The sequence below is a fragment of the Mesoplodon densirostris genome, chromosome 3, assembly GCF_025265405.1.
Source record: "Mesoplodon densirostris isolate mMesDen1 chromosome 3, mMesDen1 primary haplotype, whole genome shotgun sequence".
NCBI lineage: Eukaryota > Metazoa > Chordata > Mammalia > Artiodactyla > Ziphiidae > Mesoplodon > Mesoplodon densirostris.
Genome location: NC_082663.1, coordinates 177,314,716 through 177,330,754, shown reverse-complemented (window position 1 = coordinate 177,330,754; position 16,039 = coordinate 177,314,716). Strand labels below are relative to the sequence as shown.

Below are 16,039 nucleotides of genomic sequence, written 5' to 3'. Positions count from 1 at the left end.
AAGTAATAAAAATTATAGATAAACTGGACTATCAAAATTTTAAATGTCTGTGCATCAAAGGACACAGTAAATTAGAATGAAGAGGCAACCCACAGAATAGGAGAAAATATTGGCAAATTGTGTATCTGGCAAGGGTTAATATCCAGAATATATAAAGAACTCCCACAATTCAACAAAACAAGCAAACCTGGTTTTTTAAATATGCAAAGGACTTAAAAAGACATTTCTCAAAAAGAGATATACAGGGACTTCCCTGGTGGTCCAGTGGTTAAGAATCGCCTTCCAATGCAGGGGATGTGCGTTCAATCCCTGGTTGGGGAACTAAGATCTCACATGCCGCGGGGCACCTAAGCCCATGTGCCACAACTAGAGAAGTCCGTGTGCCTCAACAAAAGATCCCACATGCCGCATCGAGGATCCCACGTGCCACAACTAAGACCCAAAGCAACCAAAAAAAAGAGAGATATACAAATGGCCAATAACACATGAAAAGATGTTCAACATGCTAATCATTAGGGAAATGCAAATCAAAACCACAATGAAATATCACTTCACAATCATTAGAGCTAATATCTTAAAAAAAACAAAATAAATATTTCTTGGATGAGGAGAAATTAGAACCCTTAGGCATTGCAAAACGGTGAGGCCACTGTGGAAGACAGTATAGCAATTCCTCAAAATATTAAACATAGAAATACCATATGACCTGGCAATATCACTTCTGGGTATATACCAAAAGAATTGAAAGCAGGATCTCAATGAGATTATTTTATACCCATGTTCAATAGCAGCATTATTCACAATAGCCAAAAGTGGAAGCAACTTGGGTGTACATCAATAGATGAATGTATAAAGGAAATGTAGTGTATACATACAATATCACTCAGCCTTAAATATTATTAAGCCTTATTATTATTCAGCCTTAAAAAGGAAGAAAATTCTGACACATGCTACATTGTGGAGGAACCTTGAGGACACTATGGCAAGTGAAACAAACCAGTCATAAAAAGACAAATACTGTGTGATTCCTCTTACATGAGGTACCTAGAGTAATCAAATTCAAAGACAGAAAGTAACATGGTGGTTGCCAGAGACTCAGGGGGTGGGGGTGGAAGGAGGGAATGTTTAATGGATATAGAGTTTCAGTTTTGCAAGACGAAAGTTTGGGAGATTTGATGCCTAAAAATGTGAATGTACGTAACACTACTGAAGTGTACACTTAGAGATGGGTAAGAGAGTAAATTTTATGTTACATGTTTTTACCACAATTTAAAAAATTTTTAATTTGTAAGATATTTGTCTGTATAAAGAAATAAGATAATATATCGTGGAGTTATATAAGTAAAATGGGTGGCAACACAAAAGCTGAGGGATGAAATGAAAGAATACTGTCGTAAAGCTCTTACACTCTATGTAAAGTAGTATAATCACCTGAAATTAGACTGTGATCACTTAAAGATGCGTACTTAAACCCTAAAGTAACCACTAAAGTAACACTACAGAGAGTTATAGCTAACTCCAACGAAGGAGACAAATGAAATTGTAAAGAGACAAAACAAAACAAAAAACTCAATCCTAAACAAAACAGAAAAAAGCAGGAAAAGGGAGTGAAGAACAGATGGGACAAATAGGTAACAAATTCCAAAATGATATACATAAACATAATCGTATTATAGCCAGATTAAAGTATACCTTCTAAACACCCAGTTAAAAGCAGAGGTTAACAGATTGGATTAAAAAAGGAAGACCCAACCATATGCTGCTTGTAAGAAACCTATTTTAAATATAAAAATACAAATAGGTTAAAAGGGTGAAAAAGGCTACACAAAACCAACACAAATCAAAATAAAGTTGAAGAGGCTAATTAATATCAGGAGATTTCAGAGCAGACCTATTGCCAGGGATACACTTAAACATGTATGCATGTAATAACAAGCTAAAAAAAAACATGAAGTGAAAACTGATAGACCTGCAGTGAGAAATAGACAAACCTGCAATTATAGTCAGAGATTTCATTACCCCTCTCTCAATAATTGAAAGAATAAGGAGACAGAAAATCGTTGAGTATGTAAAAGACTTGAACAGCATAATCAACTAACTTTACCTGATTGATGTTTACAGGACATTCCCTCTAACAAAAGCAGAACATACATTCTTTGGAAATGCTCTCTGGGCCAAAAAACAGGTCTCAAAATTTTAAGAGGATTCGAGTCACACAAAATATGTTCTCTGACCTCCTGGAGTTAAGTTAGAAATCAGTAACAGAAAAATCTCTGGAAACCCCCCAGATATGTGGAAACTAACTTCTAAATAACCCATGAGATAAAGAAGAAATCAAAAGGGAAATTAGAAGATCATTTGAACTGAATGAAAATGAAAACACAATATATCAAAATTTTGAATGTGCCCCTAAAGCAATTTCTATATTAGAGAAGAATGTCTGGAATTAATACTCTCAGCTTACACCTTAAAAAATTGGAGAAACAAGAGCAAATTAAACCAAAAGTAGACAGAAGAAAGGTAATAAGAAAGATCAGAGCAGCAGTTGGTGAACTAGAAAACAGAAAAACAGTAGAGAAAATTACTCAAAGAATTAGTTCCTTGAGAAAATCAATAAAATTGATAAGCCTCTGGCCAAACTGATCAGGAGAAAAAGAGAAGGCACAAATTAGCGATATCAAAAATGAGATGACATCACTACAGATTATAGAGATATTAAGGAAATCTTGTGAACAAGTTTATGCCAATAAACTTGACAGCTTCTATGAAATGGATGGATTCCATTGATGTGGTCATTCCATACTAATGACCAAAGCTCATTCAAGGTGAATACATAAATTAAATAGCCCTATATCTATTAAGGAAATTGCATTTAAAACTATCTGAAAAAAGAAAACTCCAGGTACAGATGATTTCTGGTGAGTTCTACAAAAACTTAAGGAAGAAATAATAACAATTCTATGCCAACTCCAGAAAACTGAAAAGATAGGAATACTTCCCTTTTCATTCTATGAAGCCAGCATCATCCTGATACCAAAACCAGACAAAAACATTACAAAACAGAAAACTACAGACCAGAATCCCTCTTGAACATAGATTTTAAAATTCTAAAGAAATTTTACCAAATCATATCTAACAATATATAAAAAAGATAATTTATCATGACCAGGTGGCATTTATCCCAAGAATGCAGGTTGATTTAACATTCAAAAAATTAATCAATAAATTTTCTATATTAACAGACCAAAAAAAGGAAAACCATATGATCTCAATAGATGCAGAAAAAAAACATTTACCAAAATCCAGCATACATTCCTGATTAAAAACTTTTAGCAGGGTGTCTGGGATGATGTCAGGTCCAGGGACAGCAGTGTACAGGGTCTGGGGGTCAGCTGGCCAAGGGTTGGCCAACCTGCAGTATCCCTGGTCTCTCCAGCCCTCACCCAAGACTATCCAAGAGGACAAAGCCTCCCCAATGGCAGGCTCAGCATGGGGGAACCACCTCTCTGAGGCCTTCCTTGGGCCCTGAGCCAGACGGAGGGCCTGGTTCCTGGAATGACAGGCTGACAGTGACAAGAGTCCCTTCCCCTGGGCTGGGCCCCTCTGTAGCCAGGAGCCAATGGCCCAGGACAGAGCCAAACCCTGTGAGCTGAACCAAGAGAAATACGATGCTGATGACAACATGAAGATCATCTGCCAATGGGACAGCACCATGGGCAAGTCCAAATTTATGGAGAGATTTCTCATAGATGGATTTCAGCCACAGCAGCTGTTCACATACACCCTGACCCCGTATAAGCACATGGCCATGGTGGGCAGTATCTTACTGGTCTCATCTTTGTGGACTTTTTGGACACAGCAAGCCAGGAGCAGTTCCAGAGCACACATGCCTCCTACAGCAAGGCCCATGCCTACATCGTGCTGTTTGATGTCAGAGGAAAGTCACCTACAAGAACCTGAGCACCTTGGGAAATGGGGCTTTGGGGGTTCAGGCCAGAGATCCTGTGCACCTGGTGGCCAAAAAAATTGATGCAGACATAAAGGTGACCCCCAAAATCTTCAGTTTTGCCCAGAAGTTCTCCCTGCTCCCGTACTTTGTCTCAACTGCTGATGGTACCAACGGTGAAAAGCTTTCCAACGATGCAGTTCAGTTGGCTGTGTCTTAGAACACCCTGTACACTTCATGGATGAGGTTTTGCAGGAGCTTGAGGACTTTGACTTGGATAGAAGGAGCAGGAGGAGGAGGATATGCCCAACTAAGAAGCGATGAGGCAGCATTGTGAGCCCATCTCAAAACTGAGAAGCTCTCCCAAGCCATCTCCCACGAACCTCCGGAAAACACGCCAATCCCATTTGCCTCCCCTACTTCATGGCCCATGATACCTGACCCTCTCACAGTTATCCCCTCCCCTGTACTCAGGGACAGGGATGGGGATAGCACCAGCAAGTGCCCTCAACAGATGTAAGAAGTCCACATTAGACCATAAAGCAGAATTAGAGATCAGTATTATAGCCTTCCCTCCATGGCCAGACAGTAAAGAGAATCAGGGAACATGCTTTGTGTGTCTCTTAGAAATTTAGGTGAGTTTTTTTTTTCTCCCAGAACTGACCTCAGGGTCCATTCATTGCATCTCCACCAAGGGAATGATTTCTAATCCTTGACTACCCCCATTTCCATCCCCGTGGAATTTGGGAAGCCTCCATCCTTTTTACACATGACCTACCATCCTTCTTCCTCTTTAGTCTCCCAACAAACTTTTTTAAAAATGGTTTTGAGCAGACAGCTGTTCACTCCACAGATTTTTGAGCACCTATGGTATTTCACGAGCTCTTGTAGGTACAGCCAGTACCTTGGTGAACAGTGAGGCCAAGACCACAGGCACAGATTTGCCATTAAAATCAAGTGAAAGAAGGTGTCAGATCTGGCCGTACACAAACTTCATTGGTAAATGTCAAAGGTCAATAGGCCATTGGGTCCAAACCCATTTGGATTACAAGAACTTGACTTCTTAGAGAGGTACCTTTAAAACCCCTCTTTCATCATATGAGGCTTTCCCTCATTTTTTGAAGACTAGTATGAACATTGTGTGACTCTGTCCTTGGGTGACAGAGGCTGCAAAAGAACCATCCTGCTGCCTTTTCTGCTTCTTTCTAGTACTTGTGGTTCACTAATGTGTTTTTATGATCATCTTGTGCATTATTTCCATTGTTTTTATTTTTTTCTGTTTTTTTTTTTTTACAGTAAGGGTTGAATTACATTTTAGAAATCTCTTAGCAAAGTAGCATAAAATGTAACTTCTTTAAACTGAAGAGGGGCATCTATGAAAAACTGACAGCTACCATCATACTTAAAGGGGAAAGACTAAATGGTTTTTCCTAAGATTAGGAACAAGAGACTGATGTGTGCTCTTATGACTTTTGTTTCCACATTATACTGGAGGTTCTAGCCAGCACGATAAGGAAAAAGAAAAATAAAAGGTACCTATATTAGAAATGAAGAAGTAGAACTGTCATTTGCAGATGACATTATTGTCTATGAAGAAAATTTGACGGCATTTATAAAAAAAAGCTACTAGAAGTAACAAATGGGTTTAACAAGGTTGCAAGATATAAGATCATTATACATTTTTATAACTATTTTTAAATATTTTATTTATTTATTTATTTATTTGGTTGCACCAGGTCTTAGTTGCGGCCGGTGGGCTCCTTAGCTGTCACTCACAGGTTCCTTAGTTGCAGCTTGCTGGCTCCTTAGTTGTGGCACGTGGGCTCCTTAGTTGTGGCATGTGAACTCTTAGTTGCAGCGTGCATGTGGGATCTAGTTCCCTGACCAGGGATCAAACCCGGGCCCCCTGCATTGGGAGCTCAGAGTGTTAACCACTGTGCCACCAGGGAAGTCCCAAGATCATTATACATTAATAAATTTTATTTCTATACAAGCAATGAATGGGAATTGAATTTTTTAAATACCATTTTCATTAGCATCAAACAGGAAATTCTTAGAGATCTCACAAAAGATGTATAAGATCTATACAGTGAAATCTATAAAATATTGTTGAGAAAAATAAATAAAAACTAAATAAATGGAGAGATATACAGTGTTTGGGGGACCACTCAGTATTGTTAAGATGTCATTTCTCTCCCAATTGTTCTATATATTCAGTGCAATCCCAGTGTAGATCCCAGAAGGCTTTTGTTTTTAAGAGAAATTGACACAATGAACCTAAAATTAATATGGGAATACAGAGGATCAAGAACAACCAAAAAGACATTGGAAAAGGAGAAAAAAATTGGAGTTGATTTCAGATTTGTTACAAAGCTACAGAAATCATGACAGTGTGGTATTTGCTTAATGATAGACAAATAGATACGTGGTGCAAAATAGTGTTCAGCCATAGACCAACACGCATATGGGCAACAGATTTTTGCCAAACTTACAAAGGCAATTCAGTGGAGGAAGGGCAGCCTTTTCAACAAATGGTGCTGGGACAATTATGTGTCATATGAAAAAAAGAGCTTTGATCCATACCTTGAACCATATGCAAAAGTAACTCAAATGGATCAGAGGCCTACATATAAACTTCTAGAAAAGAAAATAGGGAGAACTCCTGTAACCTTGAGATAAGGCAAAGATTACTTAGATACAATACCAGAGCACAATCAACAAATGAAACATTGATAAACTGACTTCATTAAAATTAAAAACTTCTGCCAGAGTGAGAGAAAATATATGCAAAATGAATTATATCTTGAGCATGTAAAACACTCTCTAGGTGGCTCTGTAGCACAATGGATAGGACACTGGACTTCTAGAATATGTAAAATACTCTCAAGTCAATAATAACAACTCTAGAAAAATGGGCCAAAGATTCTAGCAGACACTTCCCCAGAGAAGATACGCAGATGGCAAATGAGTACATGAAAAGATGCTCAACATCATTAGTCATTATAGAAATACAAATTAAAACCCCAGTGAGATACCGCTGCACACCTATTAGAATGGTTACAATCAAATGAAAAAGACTGGGCATACCAAGTGTTGGTGAGGATGTGGAGGAACTGGGCTTTTCATACACTGCGGGGGGAAATGTAAAATGGTACACTCACTTTAGCAAACACGTTGGCAGTCTCTTAAAAAGTCACACACGCCTACCATATTAGCCAATCTTCCCTACTTCATAGCTATTTACCCCAGCACAAGGAAAGTATAAGTCCTTACAAAGACGTGTACACTGTTTGAAAAGTAAAGAATGTTGTTTTTAGCTTTATTCATTGCAGCCAAAACTGGAAAACAATACAAATGTCCCATCAACAGGGAAAAGGATAAATAAGTTGTGTTATGTCTATACAGTGGGATACAACATAGCCTAAGAAATGAACTATTGATGCATGCAACAACATGGATTAATCTCAAGATAATTATGCTGAGTGAAAGAAAGCATGCACAAAATAGAACATACTGTCATTCCATTTATATAAGCCTCAAAAATACAAACTATAATAGCAGAAGGTAGTTCATGGGGCATGAAGTGAAAAGGTGGCAGGAAGAAGGGATTAAGAAGAGGCACAAGGAAATTTGGGGAGGATGATAGACTGTGTTGATTGTTGTGATGATTTCATAGTCAAGTTAAAACATCAGATTGTACACTTTATGCAGTTTAAGTCAGTTATATCTCCATAAGGCTATTTTTAAAATATTTATGTATGTATGCATGTATATGTATATATGCATGTATGTGGTAGAGGGGACTCAGATGAAAAGAGACTTGAGACACATAGCAACCAAATGCAATGTTTGTACTCTGTATCCTGATTCAAGCGTTCTGGAGGCAACTGGGGAAATAGTCCGAGTGTTAGATTATGTTGATTAATTATTGTTAGTTTTGTTAGATAAGACAGTGGCACCAAACAAAAGCCTGTATCTGTTAGACATAGTTCACTTGGGGTGACTTTATGGGTGAAGGCATACAGTGCTTGTGATGTGCTTTGAAATCCCCTAGCATAATAAAGAGGGGGGAATAGATGAAGAATGTAGGTAAATACTGATCATTGAAAGTCAATGATAAGTACATTAAAGGTTCATTAAATTCCGGTTTTCTTGTGTACTTTAAAATTCCTCCTAAAATTTTATGTTGTTTTTGTCTTATCCTCAGGGTAGAATCCAAGGTCTCCTTTGTTTTAGCCCCTACCATACCCCTTCAGCTTCATCACCTGCCTCCCACCACAGTTTAGGATCTGGTTATATGCAGGGTGACTGTCTGTCCCAGTGTGCCTGGAACAGTCTTGGTTTGCACCTGTTGTCCCGGTGTAATTATTAACAGGGCCCTCTGACTCTCAAAATATTCTAGTTTGAGTAATATATGCTTACCCTAGTTACAGTTAGATCGAACTGTAATTTCCTTCACATACCTGTTTGTCTTTACTAGACTACACCTTTGTCCATAATCCCCCTTCCTATCCCAATGCTTTCCTTATCTAACTCCTTCCTACTCACTTTTCCAAGTCTTAGCTCAGGCATCATTTTCTCAAGGCCTTCCCTGGCAGTCCTCTGCTGCCCTATCCCACCCCACCTGCATTATTTTGCCTTCTTTGTGCTGCCACACCACCTGGGCATGCTCCATCGTACAACACTTGACGAAAATGTGTTTACTGGTCTGCTTTCCAATTCCGTTAGCTTTTCAAGGTTAAGGGTACATTGTCTTTTCCTCTTTGGGTCCTTGGTGTCTAACAGTGTTGGCAATGTCTGCAAAATGCTGGATAAATTCAGCCTTAGAGATCTTCTGACCTAACCTTCTTAGATAAATGAGAAAAACTCAAGCTTGGAAAGGTAAATGCACCTTCCTAAGATCACGGAGCATAGCAGTGGCAGAGTCAGAAGTAGAGCTCATGATTGCATCCCTTCTCCCACACAGTGATATGATAAGCAATTTTAAGGAGCTTTAGAGGTGTCCTTTCACAAAGATAGAGCTTATGTATCTAATAAGGGTCATCCTTGGAGCAGAATAGGAAAGCTGTTAGAACAGTGGTAGTAGCTCTGACATGTACAAGAACTAGATGTTGATAATGCTGTAATATTTCACATGTTTGTTAGATACAAAATGCAGTGGTGATTATGACACCTGGCTTCTTTACTATATACACTTATTTACCAGAATGCTAAATCTGTGGGAAGACTGCCAGTTTTGCTCTTTTTTTAATTACTTTTTTAGAATCCTCTCATATGATATGACATGGAAAGTAATGTAGGATAATAGGGACTTTATACATTTAATTATTTTAAAATAAAGAACATCATCTAGAGTGCATCTTAAAAGTTCTCATCACAAGAAGAAAAACATTCTGTATGGTGATAGATGTTAACTAGACTTATTGTGATCATTTCAAAACACAACTATCAAATCATTATGTTGCACACCTGAAACTAATATAATGTGTATCTCAATTATACCTCAATTAAAAATTTTAATAAAATAAAGTTAGCTGAAATATCAGGAAAAAAGAAGAACATCCAGAGATCTTCCACTTAATGTCTGTTTTTCTTTGCAATTTTCATAGCGTCGTCTTGGAGATGCAGCCAAGAAAGCCATCAGCAAATTAACAACCAGAACAGTGAAAAAGGGTGATAAGGTACAGTAATGAAATCACGTTAACACTATAAAAACAGTAAAGTATTTTGCTTTTGATTTGGTGGGCAGGAGTATACCCTAACCATTTGTGTCTCCTATGTTAGATTATTCTTTTTCTCTCCAAGCATACTATCTAAACTAGCTTCTCTTTGAAATCTTACTCTTAGTATGCCTGTCATTCAGATACCCTCCATACAGTTCTCTAATTTTCCCGGAGTTTAAATGCTCCTGTCATCATTAGCATCACCAGACTACTTACGGTTTCCCTAGCTGTGGTGTTCAACGGTTTTCTTCTGCTAAAACCTAGCATACTTTGGGGAAGAACTCTAAGTAGCCAGGAATGTGCATTCTCTTCCTGTGCTTCATGCGACTTTGCCTCTCTCTTCTGTGTTTTAGTTCTTCACCAGTTAGCTGGAGAACTAGAGACCCACATTCAAGGGAGTGTTGGTTAACAAGGCGCTTTCTGTACAGTGGGCTAAGCAGTTTGAAAGAAGGGCACAGTTTGTTAGGGTTGGGTCTAGTGGCTTAGGGGGAATGAATCAGACAGGCAGTGATAGAGGCCATCTATGGCTGAGATTCCTGAGCCTAATTCTCCAGTCAGATCTCAAAATTAGGTAGAGCCCTGCTTCTGCTCTCTGTGGACAAAACAGCAACTTAATGTGAGACCCTGTGTTCAATATATTCAAGGTTATCTAGAATGAAGAAATTGCATCTCTGAAGTTATAAATCCAAACCTGTCTTCTGCCCCAAAACCAACTCTAATTTTTTAGCAGAGAGCTCTGGAAGGATAATTACAGGCGATTCTCCATCCTCTTAAGTTTTAACACTTTTTTCTTGACTTTACTCATTTTTATTCCCACTGCCTTGATACCCCACATCCTTGACACAGCTGCAGAAGATAGAAACATTTTAAGTGAACTTCATGGTATACTAAAGAAAGAAAAAAGTAAAAACACTTGCAGAAAATATAAGCAGCATCACAGCAGCTGTACTTTAACCCCAGAGGAGTGGTCACCGATATAAATGCTTTTTTGACCTGGTAGCCTTCAGCTGCCACATTAATTTGAACTTCCCTGGAGCTCATCCAACCTACCCATCCTACTTTGTCCCCCCATGCTAATACAAAACCATCTTTCCTTATTAAAACCAACACTTTTTAGTTTGTACCTCCTAGACCTGTCAAGAGTTACCCTACTGAGATTCAGTCGAAGGGGCAGTGACGCAGCAAATAGTGTTGCCTTTCGTGGTAGCGCTCTGTTTAATGACAAGGCAGGGGAACCCTTCCCCAATCCAGAGGAGGAAGGAGATCAATTACCCTGGGTGACCAAACACCTGGCTGACTCTTCCTGACCCTTGATAAAGACCTAGTATAGAGTTGAGTCCATGACTGTTCTCTAGCCCAAATCTATGACCAGCTCCTATCCTGGGGGTGAGTCTTTTGGGGGCTCAGCCATCTTTTCTGCCTGTACTTAACTGTGTGGTCAGATGAGCGTCCTGATGAGGAAAACCTACTCAGACCAGAATAGTGATGCAGCGCTAGATGGTCCAAGGTGATAGCTGATTTGAATCTTGAAAAAAAGTAGTATTCTGATTTCTAAGACGTTTCACAAACAGAATTAGTATTAATTGTTACACCATAGTTTAAAAACAAAACAGACTGGCTTAGTTACAATTTGGGTCAATACAGTTAAGCAAATGGAAACGTTACATTTTTTTTATAACCTTTCACTTTATAATCACCTGTTTACCACAGTTGCCCCAGGAAAAATCTTAGCTGGATCGTATCTCCTCCATTTAGGTACTTATAGCTTTAGCGTATAACTTTTGTTGCTGTGCTTTTCATTTCAGGAAACAGACCCAGACTTTGATCATTGTGCAGTCTGCATAGAAAGCTATAAACAGAATGATGTTGTCCGGATTCTCCCCTGCAAGTATGTCAAATTTCTTCGTTTAAAATAGAATGATACTAATGTGATTTGTACATCTCCCTTTCAGAGTGGGTATCCACTTGCTTTTGAGAGCCACCTTACCCACGGCTTTTCTGGTAGGCAGAAGCCCAGCTGCACACTGCACATAGTGGTGAGCCGTGTGCCTCAGCAAGAACTGATTGCAAAGCCTTTTCTAGTTATGAGAAACACAGGGGCACAACCTCCAGGCACATCAGTAGGCTAAAAACATTAAGGTCAAGAATTTTTATTTCTGTGGGTTTCAGAACTAGCCACTGTTCCTCTCCTTCTTAAATCAGAGTACATCACTAGGCTCTCCGATAAAGCCTCAGCAGTGTTCACTTGGTGCTGGGTACCAGAACTCTAGGACTTGGATTAAATCTTTTTTTGAGCCTTGGCTGTGTAAAGTGGGGAGGACTGGTATGTGCTGTGTGCCTGCCCCACATCAGGTACTCTACTCTGTGCAGTTCACACCTGCTGTCTCCCCATTGTCGAGTAAAGGATGGCGAAGTCAATGGTAGAGCTGCCAGGGTCACACAAGTCAGAAATGGCAGAGCCAATATAAAGGTGTGCTTCTGTATTATTTCTGCTCTTTATGTAGGGCCACACGCCTCCCTCCAAAAGGAGGATGTTCGCCTGTACTCTGGTGCCCTAAAAAGAGCGTGTGGATTTCTACCATGGTGTTATGCCAAGCTAGGGAGTATGAGACACTAAGATACACAATTCTGAGCGCAGACTGGAAAAATATGAGGTCACCTACTGAGGAGCCTAAAATCAAAAGACTTTTCCTTCTCCCTTCTCTTTTAAAAGACATCCACATAACTCCTACCTTCTAATAACACAGAACATGTGAATGAATAGAATAATTAGTAGTAGTTGTCTCCATGAGGCTACTGGTGTTAGTTTACTTATTCACAAAGTTATATATTTTGAGCCTAGAAAGATCTGGTTTTTTTAAATCAAAAGTTAAGAATAATTCCATATACTGAAACAGAAAACGAAGATTTGGGAAGCCAAATCATTTAGTTTACATATAAAGGGAAATCTGTAAAACTAAATGTAAGCTGTGCTATAGAAAATTAAACTATGTAATTACAGTTTTTCTAGTATAAAAACATGAGGCTAAAGGAAATACACATACAACTGTACAACTCGGGTTTGAACTGCACCGGTCCACTTATTTCAATAGTAAATACTGCAGCACTGCATGATCAGCAATTGGTTGAATGTGCAGAACTGCGGATACGGAGGGCTGACTGTAAAGTTATATGTGGATTATCAGCTGCATGGGGCATCAGCACCCCTAACCCCACCCCACCCCTAGGTTGTTCGAAGGTCAACTATGCAGATCAGGGGAAAGATTAGTAGGATACATTATAAAGCATAATCAGCTCTTACTTGCTTTTAAAAATTGTTTTTACTTGCGCAGATTTCTTTTGACACTGGAATAGCCAGGAAGAAGCCGAGTCTTTCAAAATTCTCTGTCTTCTTATCTCAGTCCAGGGGCCCTTGGGACCATCTGAGACCTAAGAACGAAGGCTTCCAAAACCACTAATGGTTATTAATAAGGTGACACTGTTTTCCTCAGGGGAGCCTCAGCTGAAAATAGATTATGCTGGGAAGTTTGCTCCATATTCTCTCTGTCCCTCAAGCACTGACTTTTCAAGAGTTTCATTCTTAGTTCTCTTTTTTTCTCCCCCAAATCAGAATCAGTGGGGAGCTTTCAGAAACAAATCCTCAGGGGAACCCCAGGCATGTTTGTTTTTATTAAGTACCTGGGTGACTCTGATGCTGCAAGGCCATACCATCTATTGAAGTCTAGAGCTTTGCTTGATCTCAGCCATTTCTATGGCTGCACCTTCCACCAGAGGAGGGGTCTCAACCTTTGTGTCTGTGGTCTGCTTTCCAGTGTTAGAATTTGGCAAACTTAACAGCATTTCTATGCACCTGTAATTAGGGCACTGCTCACTTGGTTGTCTTTTATTCCTAGATCCTTGTCTAGACTACACATGCCCACTGCCCTGACTTCCCCTTTTGCTTTGAAGCAGGTTGTAGCTTTCTCTGTGTTGCACAGCCTGCTCAGCAGGACATGTCACCTAACGGAAATGGTGACAACAGCATGATCCTCAGGTGTAGTAAAGACTAACTTTGCACATCAAGCAACACTTTGTGTGACCCAAGTTGACAACTTTTGACCAAGAGCAGGGTCTCTCCACCTGGGCACTGTGGACATTTGGGACCAGATAATTCTTTGTTGGGCAGGTTGGGGTGCTGCCTGTGCATTGTGGGTTATTTAGCAGTATCTTTGGCTCCACTCACTAGGCGCCAGTAGCACCCCCCACACACAGTTGTGACAACCACAGATGTCTCCGGTTGAGAACCACTGACCTAGAGGATGGCTCCACACAAATACTCATCTTTACTCCATATCTTCTCCAAGCCTCTGTTTTCCAGTGGATTCCTCTCAAGTACCTTTTTTTTGTTTGTTTTTGCGGTACGCGGGCCCCTCACTGTTGTGGCCTCTCCCGCTGCGGAGCACAGGCTCCGGACGCGCAGGCTCAGCGGCCATGGCTTACGGGCCCAGCTGCTCCGTGGCATGTGGGATCCTTCCGGACCGGGGCACGAACCCGTGTCCCCTGCATCAGCAGGCGGACTCTCAACCACTGCGCCACCAGGGAAGCCCTGTCCTTCCTTTTAACAAGCCTATCCTGCGACTGAACTAAGACTTTCTGTAGATAGCAAACCTCTCATGGATTGCTGGCTTTTTGTTGCATGACCTTTACTTTTTCCTTCTGTCATGTTAATTTACTGTGGACAGATGGCAGTTGGCATTGCTTTGGGCGCTTGTACTTGTGGCAGTTGATTACAGTTGATCATCCTTTGGATGTTAGCCAACACATCTTAGAAACTGGAAAACTGGCACTTTATTTAGGCCTCTTTTATTTAAAGGTCAGCCACAAAATTTTTAGTGGTTAAAAATACTTTTCAGGGGCTTCCCTGGTGGCGCAGTGGTTGAGAGTCCACCTGCCGATGCAGGGGACGCGGGTTCGTGCTCCAGTCCGGGAGGATCCTACGTGCCGCATGGAGCGGCTGGGCCCGTGAGCCATGGCCACTGAGCCTGTGCGTCCAGAGCCTGTGCTCCGCAACGGGAGAGGCCACAGCAGTAAGAGGCCCGCGTACTGAAAAATACTTTTCAGAAGTAGAGTTCTGCAGCTTAGATAACCGTATGTCTAAGATGCCACTTCGAGAGCTAAGATGGGTCAGTCATCTGGCTCCTGGCAGATGCCCCCTCCTCAGAGGGAGGGCCTGTTTCAACAGTGTCTGCTGCCAGTCCCAGTTCAGGGAAAAGAGTTCTTTCCTCTGACCTTTAATAATCCTGGATCCTTTTATATTTGCCAGGTTCTTGCACGGCACCAAGAGGCTGCAGAACTGTGAAAACAACTCACCTTCAGTGTAGACTCCTCACCCCACCCCCAGCCGTTGTTCTGATCACTCTAGCTTATGGTGTACATGGGAAGTGGGAGAGTGGGAAAGCATCGTCTTTCAGTATTATTGGTTTGGTTCCTTTTATGTTCTCTACATTTCACATTCTGTATCCCAAAGTATTTCTAATAGGAATAAAGGACTTTGGTTGAAGCTCTGACACGCTTATCCTTTTCACGTTTCACTGTTCCTCAGCACATCACCTGCTTTCCATTCCTGTCCACCACTCAGCCCTAAATATGTTGGGCCCTTTTCTGCTTTTATGTGCATTTTTATTATTCGAGTCTTCTATAAAAGTGAGAAGGGGGCTTCTTTTCAAGGTCCAGCTGGCCCCAGCTGCCGCCCTCTGAGGTGTCTGTGCATGCTTGTGGTACGTCTGCAAGCTTGTAAGAGGTCACTCTGGTGCTGGGCATGCTGGGACCTGAGGCACACTCAAGTGTTCTGACCACGTATCAGGATATCGTGTGAAATGTTGATGTTACTTTGCCTGAATGTATGTTTAATGACACCTTTCCTCTGCATGTCCTTGGTGCCTTTTCTGAGTTTTTCACTTACTGCTCCAAACAGCTTCACCAGGTAGATGGCAGGAACCTTCCCCACTACGCCCCAAACCCGCAATGTTCAGATGAGACCGCTGGGAGTCAGAAAGGGCAGTTTGTCAAGGCTCCGAGTGTTGTAGGAGCAGAACTGTCCCTAGGAGGAAGGGAAGGCCATGTGGAGTTTAGTAAAGCAGTAGACCTGAGGAGAAAGAAGCAAGAGGTCACAAGAATGGGTGACAAAGGAAAGAAGCAGCGAGTGCAGGGCAGCTCTTCACCACAGTTCTGTCAGTGACCTGAAGCAGGGTGATAGGCTTGTGTCAGAAGGGCCGGTAGGTGAAGACAGACGTTGTCAGGTTTTGTTTTCAGAAGAGGGAGATGTGCTGTGGGGATCGGACTGATGGTCTCTGGGCCAGGTGCAGGGCCAGGTGCAGAGCTGGACTGTGGG

The 16,039-nt window shown here is 40.9% G+C and overlaps 1 protein-coding gene and 1 pseudogene across 1 annotated transcript in view; both read left to right on the top strand.

The window, feature by feature from the left end:
* The window catches only part of RNF130 (ring finger protein 130), a 101,282-nt gene that overhangs the window by 69,801 nt on the left and 15,442 nt on the right, over positions 1-16,039 (top strand). The window contains exons 4-5 of the mRNA XM_060095056.1: positions 9,556-9,627; positions 11,475-11,557. Of these exons, the coding sequence (XP_059951039.1) occupies positions 9,556-9,627; positions 11,475-11,557 (155 nt within the window). The remainder of the gene's footprint in view (positions 1-9,555; positions 9,628-11,474; positions 11,558-16,039) is intronic.
* Positions 3,620-4,270, top strand: LOC132485873 (rab-like protein 2A; annotated as a pseudogene).